General features: G+C 40.3%; 1 protein-coding gene across 1 annotated transcript in view; it reads left to right on the forward strand.

The window, feature by feature from the left end:
• The window catches only part of plekhf2 (pleckstrin homology domain containing, family F (with FYVE domain) member 2), a 37,019-nt gene extending 26,599 nt beyond the window's left edge, over positions 1–10,420 (forward strand). The window contains exon 2 of the mRNA XM_003456419.4: positions 3,467–10,420. Coding sequence (XP_003456467.1) covers positions 3,478–4,215 — 738 coding nt within the window. The 5' untranslated portion in view covers positions 3,467–3,477 and the 3' untranslated portion in view covers positions 4,216–10,420. The remainder of the gene's footprint in view (positions 1–3,466) is intronic.
• Positions 10,421–11,809: the final 1,389 nt, after the last annotated feature.

Consider the following 11,809-nt stretch of genomic DNA (forward strand, 5'->3'; position numbering starts at 1 on the left):
GATTATGCCCTCAGAGTTCTTTTGTTTGCTCCCAGCTGTGTTTCTGTCTTTGCTCATGAAAGCTGTCATTTATTACTGCAGAGCAAAGAAAGCTCTTTCTTCTTGTAGCATTTTCTGTGCATTTTTCAGTCTGTTTCATCCCACTCTGTCTCACTTTGATTACTGGGTTGGGAGCCTGCAGCCTGTATTTATGCCGCTATCTCTCACCAGAGCCTTTTGCTCTTCGTGCCTTCAACTGTCTGCTGATGGGAGTTGGTCGCCGGGTTGCCTCGGCAGTGGGCAATGAGCCCTCGCTAACAGGGTTGACGTTTCAGCAACCCCTCTGTCCTCTACGGGGCTTTTCTGTCGCAGTTCACTCCCTCACTCAGGGTTATTAGTGTGCAGATCACTAGGGAGCCCGGCCCAAGCTGCACTGGCATCTGCTGGCTAATTAGCATCGTTTCTTGTACTGTGGTTTTGTTTGGTTGTTTGTAAGAGTGCAGTCACACCTAAACTTTGTTTTCTATATGTTACAGTTAGTTTAGTTATGCAGTTTGTTCAAGCACAGTCCACCCACTTACCAACAAACAAGTGGCTAGGAGCTTATTTGTTACAGAGTTACAGAAACTTTCAAATAATGAAGTTTGGGAAGTTTAGAAGAGACATTGTGTAGCTTTGCCTGTGTTTAAAAATGATCAAATTTCAGGAATATTTTAAGACATGTTGGTTTTAGACCCTCAAATGTGGTGAAGTTGGGCGCCAGTTTAGCTCATTGGGATGAGCAGGCGACCATATGTCACATGGCTGAGAGCGGGTTCTTGTCCGACCCGCAGCCCCTTTGCCGCATGTCTTCTCCTGTCTCTCTCTTCTTCCGCTTTCCTGTCAGTCTTCGCTATATCTACCCAATAAAACCAGAAAGGCCTAAAATAATTTTTAAAAAGTGGTGATTTTATTTTTTTTGTGAATGTTAATGTAATATTACTGACCATTTCATCACTGAACCTTTAGTCTCTGAGAAACTTGCTAATTTCTCCATTTTAAAAACAAAACATTATTTAAAAAAATGGTAAGAATAACCAGAGGGTTGGAGCAAATAATTTTCTTTACATTTTTTAGTCAGGTTTAATAAGGCCGATTGGAAAGCACCAGGAAAAAACAGAACAAAATATACAAGTATGGGTGTTCACAGCATTGGGATTGATTAAAAAGGAAACAGCATCCACAAGTCAAGATCTTAAGATGAATGAACCTCAGCAGGCTTCGTCTCAGTAAATAAGACTTCAGAAGTTTATCTCTCTGGTTTCACAGTATCCATGCTGCTTGTGCATGGCTTCATGTCGGTACTATAGTGTGTACTTCATCTTATCTTTTTTGAGATAAGATCGACTCTGCACTCAACCCCTAGGGCTCGCCGAGAGAGTGCCAGCATCCTTTTGTTTCTATCACCAGTGACCTTTGACCTCTTTCACTGCACTTTCAGAAAAGCCAAAGGGAGACCCATAAGCTGCGCTATGCTGTTATCTGGGTAACATCAGAGAAGAGAGACCTGCTGATGTTTGGTATTGAGTCTCGATTGAATTCTCTCTTGAAAGCTTGAGGAACGGATCCATTCAGACTGTAACCTTTACTTACAAAGGACACACAAGAAAAAATAAAAGTGAGATAAAAGAGTGTTCAAAAATGCTGGTTCATGTTCAGGAATTTATCTGACACGTGGAGTGCTTGCAATCCATCGTAGAAGAAATATTAACTCTTCAGCTATTTTTCTTTGCCTGTTTTTTTACCCCTGTCATATGTTACTATACAGAGTCGTGTCATTTTTCACTAACATTCAGATACCAAGACAAAACAGGTGCTTGGCATCTGTTACAGAAATTTCAGCAATATCACTGTCTGGTTGAGTAGTTTCCTGTGGATAACCTGGTATCACACTTTCTCCACCCCACGTGAATAACCGTCAATAATTTTGGGGACACATGCAATGTGCTAGCATTAACTGACTGCAGAGTTAAGAGGAGGCATAAAAGGTGCACCTCTGGTAAACTATTTATGTGTCACCCTGCGGGAGAGATGGCTCGTTTTTACCTACATTTTGATTGTGGGATAATATTCTGTAGGCTAAATGTACAGAATATTACATTTAGAAATGTCTTCACATAAAACAAATGTTTTATGTGAAGACATTTCCTGCACATTCAGTTATTCAGTGTTATTCAGTTTGTATTTGGGGATTTACAAGCTTTTCTTTCTTTCATTTATTTATTTGTTTTTGTAGTGTTAATGTCCAGTGGGTTGTTTGCTACGCCTAGTGGCTAATTATTTTTTATGCCACAATCACCAGAAGTCGTGACAAATAAATTGGATATTTAGTATTTATTGCTGACAGATGAAGTGTGACTGATCAATCTGTTTGATTTGTTAATGAATGAGGTGTTATCTCTTGCTGTACGAGATGAAGTCATGGGAGTCTGGCAGTATGGAAAATTGGATTTTACATGATTTTTGTATTTGGCAAATGTCACTGCCAATTAAATCTAACTTGTGCTAAAGATTATACGTTTTTCAGCCAATGTGATTATCGCATTGCTTCTTGAAGTCACATTTCACAATATAGACGCCAGTCTTAAGCACACACAGCTTAAGTGTATCAGATCATGTGGCACTAAGCCAACACGTGACAGATGAGATCAGTGAAGTTACAAGGAAAAGTGGAACAGTGATTCATTGCACTGTGGCTCTTCATTAGAAAGAAATACAGACACTGGTGGGAAGTGCGCTACTACAAACACAGTTATGCCAGTATAACTTAAGAACAGTGTGAGAGAGATTGTTTTAATGGTTTCTACTGCTGTCTGTATTTGCAGCATTATGCTGTCAGTCAACAGAATCAGTATAATTAGTTTATGGCATAACAAAGTGAAAGTTAAACACGGGAAGAACTCTAGTGACTCTCCTTTTTTGTTTTGTTTTTTCAAAATGTTAAACTGATATCAATGAAGTGGGAAAATCAGAATTGTGAAATCATGTGATGAATGAATTACTGTGAAGTTACTCTAAAGGAACTACGTAAGGTACTGCTCACAGTAATGGACTTGGCACAATTTAGTTAAATATAAAAAAAAAAAAGCATGTAAAATGAGAGACAACCAAATAGTTGATGGTGAAGAAGAGAGAGTGCAGTTCTGTCATAAAAATGTCAGGGTCACTGTTGGTAGAGTGTTCTCTGTCTGGCTTTATTTGCTCTGCAGTGACTCATATGGGCATTAAAAATAAGTCTTGAAAATATTACTTTTGTTGCAAGTCTGCTATATTTTAATAAGATGTTGATAAAAATGTAATTAGTCAAGGCTCGCTGGTCATTCATTTGTTCTCAAACTACAAACTTTCAAAATTGCTTATTTGACTGTTGCTCGATTAAAAAACACAACAAAACAAAAAAATCCCCAATATTTGTTCTGAACTTTCTTCTGTTTGTGTCTTCCTCCAGGTGAGGTGAAGATGGTGGACCGGCTTGCGAACAGCGAGGCCAACTCCAAGCGGATTGCGGTGGTTGAGAGCTGCTTCGGCGCTGCAGGTCAGCCGCTGGCCATCCCAGGCCGTGTGCTGATTGGTGAGGGTGTTCTCACCAAACTGTGCCGCAAGAAGCCAAAGGCACGGCAGTTCTTCCTCTTCAACGACATCCTGGTTTATGGTAACATCGTCATTCAGAAGAAGAAGTACAATAAGCAGCACATCATCCCTCTGGAGAGCGTCACCATCGACACAGTACCAGATGAAGGCGACCTGCGCAATGGCTGGCTCATCAAGACGCCCACCAAGTCTTTCGCTGTGTATGCTGCTACTGCCACAGAGAAGTCCGAATGGATGAACCACATAGGGAAATGTGTCGGAGACTTGCTGCAGAAAAGTGGCAAGTCCCCTACAGGAGAGCACGCGGCCGTATGGGTGCCCGACTCAGAGGCCTCTGTGTGCATGCGCTGCAAGAAGGTGAAGTTCACGCCAGTCAGCCGCCGCCACCACTGCAGGAAATGTGGATTTGTGGTCTGTGGGCCGTGCTCAGAGAAGAAGTACCTCCTTCCTAGCCAGTCGTCCAAACCGGTTCGCGTCTGCGAGCACTGCTACGAGCAGCTGACGTCCGTAAACCTCCAGGCGCGCTCAGACTCCATCACTCGGGGGTCAAAGTTCCACAGCAACAACCTCTCGGACGATGACGACGATGATGACAGCAGTGACTGAGGAAGGTCTGATCCTCCCAACGGTCTGTCCATCTCTGTGCCGTGGAGGAAGTACTCTGCTGATTAAATTTTTTTGTTTTCCATCCTTGTGATTGAATCATGATCCACCGAGAGAGGAATTCCACCTTTTCTGGATTAATTAATTAATTCACTTCGGAGTTCTGGTCTCATCTACAAACCAAAATGTTTTACCCCTTTCTCTGAATCCAGCAGGGATAAATACTTTCCTGAACACAGTGATTAATCAGTCACTTGAGAAACTGCCTGGGTGACCAGCAGCACTTTGAGATAAAGTCTTGACTGTTCATCACAGCCCTTCTCCCTTCCATCTTAATTAGCTTCAGTTAGTCACTACAGAAAACAAAGGTGCTAATGAGAGACTTGCCCTCTGCTCTATACTCAGCTTAAGTTAATTTCTTCTTCTCTTTCTTTTTGCCTTTTTCTTTTTTTGTCCTTACTCTCTCTCCATGGACCTAAACAAGGTAACTGCTTGTAATTTCTGCAGGGAAAAGCAAATGTTTGGGCTGTAGCCTCTGTCTTTGGTTTTCTTTCAGGGATTTCACCAAACAGGACATTATTATAACAGAATTCTGCACTATTTTTGTAAATTGGACTCCAGCAAAATGAAAAATTTCCCTTTTATAAATATATATTGTGCTAAACCCAGAGCTTTTTCTAATAGATCTACTATAGCTGCTTTTGACAAATCAACTAAAGCTTGTCTCACGGTGAGTGAGTGTTTGTCTTTTAACAACCACGTATGAGTTTTCTTAGAGGCTGCCCCCTTACTTACTCTGCCTTCTCCTATACCCTCACATAGTGCCTTGTAGAAAACTCAGCTTAGCCTTCAGCAAGCAGAAAGGTTATTAGATAATAAAACAAGACTGCAAAAAACAGCGACTTCATGATAGGTTGACTCTGAAACACATTATAGAGGGTGGAGTTGTTTGGTTTTGTGTGAAGACCAGGGCGATTATATACCAGGGATCAGATGGGAACGGTTCAATTTGTTCCTAGAAACACTTGAAAGTCTCTTAAACCAGCCATCCAATCTTGTAAAGGCAGGCGCCGGCTTTTTCCATTTAGCTGCTAGTGGGCAATTTTTCACTAGAGGAACCTAATTGCCTTGTTTCCATTGTGTTAAAAACCAGAGGATGAATGGAAAGTATTGGTGATCAACATTCACACACACACACACACACACACATACACACACACACACACACCCCTTTCAACTTTCAACAGATGGCTTGTGTGGACCTGTGGCTGATTGAAATCTAGTTGAGAGGTTGCTTTAGACCTTGTGAACATTTTTCGTAGCTGACCATGGCTGGGAAATCTAGTTAGACTTCTATCAAACACCCCATTGCTGATCAAACAATCTAAAGTTTACCTTCAGAAATAAATAACTAGCCAGCCAAATATACTCTGATTCTGAATATTGTTTGAATAAAGCACATATTACTTTGTAGTGCTGGGCTGATATGTTAATTTGTTCCCAAAAAGCTGTTGCACTGACCCCTCCTGTGAATCTCACATATTTGAATTCCATTTTGGCTCTATTGTCCATCCATGCTAAACAATACCCTTCATAAAGGGCTCTTTTGGAAATATTTTAATCAGGAAGTACGCTGTGATACATAAGTAATTGAGCATTACAATCAGCTTCATCTCCAATGAGTCTTTCATCCTCTTCAGCTGGTAGGCCTTGTTCTGCTCTGCAGCTGAGCTCAGAATTTGAGACACAAAAAGCTTTACAGCTTCTAGCCACAGTAGTTCTAGGGGTTGCAGCAGATCTTCAGAGTAGAATCAGGACACCAGTTGTCAGATGGAGTACAGGACAGTGGTGCTAGAATCCAATGAAACAAGAACTCAAACAGAGTAATGACCTCAAAGTCCAACACAATGCCAAAATGGCTAAAATAGCGTCTTGAGTAACATGAGATTAGAAGGCCTTTGGGACTGAACTTAAAATAAGGTCAGGGTGTTATCTGCTACCAAATCAGTCATGGATGGTGATGTTCCTTTAAACAGACTGCAAAAATAAAATCTGCTAAAGCAAGTTGGAAAATATTCTTGTGGGGCTGTTAAGTCTCTGCTATAACTTTAATGTCACATTATGACAAAAGACAAAAAGTGGTAAAACATGAAGTTGCTAGAGTGGGTAAAGACAAAGAATTGAAGTTTTTTGCACCTGGATGGGTTTTGTTAGCTGTAGGTTATTTTTATCTTTGTGTTATACAAACGGATCCAATTAATGTAATGTAATATCTCACAGAGAGGTAGCAGCAAGCAGCAGTTTGGATTCTGTTTGCGATGCGATTGTTTAACACTGAGCTAATGCCTCCAGTGAATGACTGAATGAATGAAATTAAATGAAATGCAGTAATAAGGAAGTTTTCGGGCCTGGTGTGTGTGTTCCTTTTTTTGCACGACTGTGAGTGCACCATAGGTTGTGAAATTCCTCCCTGCTCAGCAGCTTAGCAGGTTTTCTGGAATGAACATCAGGAAATCGGCATGTTGTCTTCCTGTCACTTGCCCTTTACTGTGCTGCTCTTTTAGGTCAGAGGGAAGTACTGTGTCATAAAACAAACACACCTCTTTTGAACTCTGCCCCTCTGGCAACACAAGCTACCATAACAGTCTGTCCATCTTTCTTTCCTTCCTTCCTTCCTTGTGTACTTGCTTCTTTTTTCAGTACCATCACTTCTCCATGGAAACCACAGCTTGTAGATCATGTGACACAGTGTGTGAATTAAGTCATGTGATTGAGTACTGAACGAGGAACTGAAAAAAAAAAAAAAACCTCCTTTGGGGAATTGACTACCTTCTACAGCCTGCAGAAAACTCAGGTTCAGTTAGCTTACCAGATGTTCATGTTATCAGTTTCAGTGCGAGTTTCTGTTCTCAGTGAGTCCTGTGAAGAGTTTGATTCCTCAGACCGACATTTTCCAAATAAACAGCACTCAAAGTTGACTCTGAACTCCCCAGGATCATTAATTTCTCGGTATTTATGACCCAAGCTTGTACACAGATACTTGTCAGTCTGCATCTCTGCTATATTCACTCTGCTGGCTCATTCTGTGCTGTTGGAGGTCTCAGAATTGTCACTATTTGTAAAAGTGCACTTGTACCATCTAAACCAAGACTGAGTTAGGATTCTCGTCTGTCCTGTTTCCCTGCGTCACTGCATGTCGGCTCAGAAAATCCAACATTTTTATCAGATTGACGCATCACGCTTCACATTTACGGGCGTTCACAATATTCTCAAGAAAAGATTTTGCAACTCTGGAATATTGACGGGAATTTTTTTTCAGTCACGTGAGAAATAGAAGACATGCAGTACATGACAGTCATGTCATCTGCCAGGAATGCATAGAATGCCAGCCATTTTACCTATTGACAACTCGACTGAACGAGTAATCTTAACATTTTGCATTAACCTGTCAGCAGCATGGATGAGACTTTTTTTGTTTGTGATTTAAATGAGCTACAGAGAGTGTAAAGGTCACCATAAAGTCAGCTAGACTGCTGCATTGATTTCACTAAAGTGCATCTGTTTGATCGGCCAACTGAAAAAGTCAAGACACCTCCTACGGGGACAGCCTGTCGCACCCAGCTCCATCCAAGCAGACTCTCACTCACGTGAAACTTCATTTTCACAGACGGGGTGAAAGTGTGAACTTGTTTTTTGGAAGTTTTCTTCTTGTTAAATAGAGCACACTAACTGCTTCAGGTTTTTTGGAATGAAGCTCCTCATAGGTGTTTGTTTAAAACATTTAAAGGCGTGGGATAAGATGTACGTGAGCGCACTGCAGTCAGGACTAGAAACAGAAGACACATAAGTGATTTTGCTTTTATCTGAGATCAAACAGGAATGGGAAAACAAGTTTGCGTTGCTTCTAACAAAAGCTGAACCTTTACCTTTATGTGCAACACCTCTGTGTCTACAGACGATTTCCTTCATTTTGACTTTCTTTCTACACAGTTATACGGTAACAGTACAGCATTAAGCATCTCAGTAAACCAGCAGAACAGGAAGAAGAAAGGGATCATTTTCTTGTTATGATCTTACAGGTTAAACTTTCTGGTATTGTTATAGCGATAAGAGAAATGACCATGTTAATGATCACTAACCAGCTGTCCTTTATACTCACTGTGGCGGTGGTGCTCACGGAGAGACAATGACGTCACAGTCGAATCCAGAAGCACAAAGTCCGGCCTCAGGTTTGCTGTGGATTGCACTCAACAAAGTCTGCACTTGGACTCTGATCCAGGTTGTTACCATATACTGTCAGATCCACAGCGACTGGACATTTTCAAATGAATCCTCATGTTGTTTTAAGCCTGTTGATTTTTGTACATTTGTACAGATTTGGGTTCTTTGGGTTGTAATGTTTTTGTTGTACAGTTCTCATCAGTGTCTGAAATGACGCTGTCTCAAGTCTCCTTGTGCTCAGCCCTCCTCTTCGTCCTGACTGTCACATGTCATCAGCATCTGCAGCTTTGCAATATGGTTAAAAAACAGATGGGAACGTTTTGATGGCCACCATGCAGCCACGTGTGTTTTAAGAGATCCTGCTCCTCAGGAAAGGCAACAGCAGCCGGCAAATATTAAATGCCTGTTTCAAAGACACCTAGTTCCTCTGTTTTGGGGTTTTTTTGGGGGGGGGTGTATGCACTTAAACTGGTCACAACTCTGATTTCTCGGTAATAAAACTTCTAGTGTACAGTACAAAGACTAAGGATTGCAGTGTGTCTTTGTATTTGTATTTAAATATTTCATTCCACAGTTTGACTAAAATTGAATCAAACTCCAGCCAGATTAGATTTTTTTCCACCTCCCAACCTCCCAGACATATTGACCAAGAGAAATGACACAGTCTGATGCAGACGTACAAAAACCTGATGAGTAATTACTCCCCCCACAAGATTGTCTGTACAGTGTGATCCTGCTGCAGACTGAACCATGAACATAAAAACAGCATCTAAATCTTGGCTGATTGAGAATGTTACACTTAACTGGCTTTTATTTTTTTCCCCACTTTTCCTTCTGGCCAGAACTTTTGTACTGTAAATTACAGTGTCCAGCTGTTTGTGTGTTCACGCTGTGAGCAACATGTCTGACACGTGGCGCTGTTTGTGTTGATTGTAGATTGAGGGTTCTGATTACTTCTCCAAGCATTGATTAAGAAAATGTCACATGTAAAGAAATCGCACATGTAATTGTTTTTGATTTTTGGAGGATTTTTTTCTCTTAAATGGCCCATTAGTGAAACTAGGAAGGGCACGTTAATAACAAATAAATGAAATAAAATTAAATCTTCAAATGAAAGAGTGAATATAATGTTTGTTACTTGTGACTTTTTTTTTTTAAGCTGATCACTCCTCTGCTGCATTCAGGCGATGCGCTTGTATTCAAAACTCTAAAATTATCTCAAGCATGTGACCTTTATGTTGTGTTTATAGGTCATGAACTGGCCAAGCAGTGGAAAGGTCACCGGAGGCTGTAAATAATCTAAACCTAACATCTAGTATTTGTTCTTGTTAGCAGCGTGGATTTGCAGCTGGAAGCTGTGCAGAAAATTGATTCGTTATCATGATTTTTCTCGCCTTTTTCCAGCGCACACATTTCAGCCTTCAGTGGCTGTAAGAACAGCTGAGCCAGCAACAACACTGCAGGGATAATTAAAGCTCAAAATCTGCTTTTTTGGACAATTTGCTGTGAGTCTGACACATACAGGTCCATCAGGATAGTGTGGACTCACTGTATACATATGTCCAGACTTAAGCACCAAATGTAACAGAAAGACAGTCTTTGAGTCCAGAGGTAAAATACTAAGGCTATAAAGATATGAAAAGGAGAAAAGTGAATGCTTTTATTTTGAAAATATGGGCCAATTATTTTTATATTCAGCCAGTAAACTAACACGTGGTGGTTGAATGCTGCTAAATTCAGCTCATGTCGCTCACAGTATGAACCACTTGGGCGAGGGTGATGATGTCTTCAGGTGTGGATATCCCACACCTGAAGTGAATCGGAGAAGAGCTGCAGATCCTGAGCTTTTCACACATTTTCCTTAGGAGCCAACTTGGGACAGCTGAAAGAGATCTCATTGCTTCTTGTGATTTAGGTTTTGTTGTACAAATGTTTTCTGTTGCTGTTTGATTTCATTGTTTGTTTTATTTCCTAGTTTTGCGGGTAATCTTAATTCTCTAAAAAGGGCTTCAATCAGAATGTAACCCAGCATATCTTCTTCATACTAATTCTTTCAGAATTGCTTTAGTACCTCTTATATAAATGATGTATTGGTTAAAATTCAAATATTGTCCTGTGTTGTCTTTATTTGACCTCTTTCTGGGAAAAAATAAGAGGGTCATCTTGTGAAAATAGATTTCATGATTATTAAACCTGATTTTTGCACTAACAAATGCAACTGAGGTTGACTTCATCTTTAAAAGTGTGTTACTGTTGAGTGTCTTTTTTTTTAGTTATGTAGTAATTAAAGAAAAGTTGGTATGAAAATCCCAGCAGTAAGAAATAAAAGCTCGTCTTCACAGTCATGACAAACAGGAAAACCAAAGAAACGTAAACAGCTCGAACTAAGTGTACTGTGGTTGACTGAGTTCCTGATTAAGATCAGAAGCTGCACGGAGAAATCAAACACCCTATACACTCCTGGAGACTAAAGGGCTGAGTAAAAGTGCCCAAATTAAGTCAGAAAAAAGAGCTGAAGACACATTTATCTCATATTCTCGAATAGGAAGGGCTTAAAAAACAATATGCCAAACCAAACATCTGGAGCCACCGTGGCGACACCTTGTGTATAAACTAGCACCCAAAGTAGCTTCATTGTGTAACCCCTTCAATTAGCTCTTATAGCAACATATAAACACTATAGACTAAGTAAGTTGGTATGAAATTTTAATTACACTATAATACTTTAATGTAGTCAAATGAAATATTTATAGATTATTCACTAGATATTGTAGAAATATTACATCAATATGTATGTAAAATGCCTTATAACCTTATAACACTATAGTGTTTAGTACAAATGTCATGCGGTAATCTAAAAATAAATATATTTCTGTGGGTCGGTAGTGGAAACAAACTGGCAACTTGTGGGTAACATGTGGACACTCTTGTTACTTTTAGTCTAATTTAAAAGCATGGGTAACATAAAAATGGCCACAGCCATTGTGACGTCACCTATTGACTTTAGATACCATATTTGGCCACTGCCTCAGTTGACAAGCTGCATTCACAAATTATATCAGTGCAGCAGAGTTTAATCTGACAGACTAATAAAATGCTAGTTTTTAACTCACTAAATCCTGGATGGTGTTTACTATACAGCGTGCTGTAGTGTAAGTCAGATAATACATTAAAAATTGCACTGAAAGGCTCCCAGCAGCACACACATCATACAGTTTAATGACTGAGGGTAGTGGATGAAGCCTAGCAAAAGCTGATTGACTCCAGATGTCTGTTTGGATGCCTGTCGGTCCACACCCCTGATGCAATTACCCACTGGATGAGCTGTCAAAAGTAACCACCCCAGGCAGAGTTGTAATCCATAGAAGCCAAAACA

Source organism: Oreochromis niloticus, linkage group LG11, assembly GCF_001858045.2.
Source record: "Oreochromis niloticus isolate F11D_XX linkage group LG11, O_niloticus_UMD_NMBU, whole genome shotgun sequence".
Taxonomy (NCBI): Eukaryota; Metazoa; Chordata; class Actinopteri; order Cichliformes; family Cichlidae; genus Oreochromis; species Oreochromis niloticus.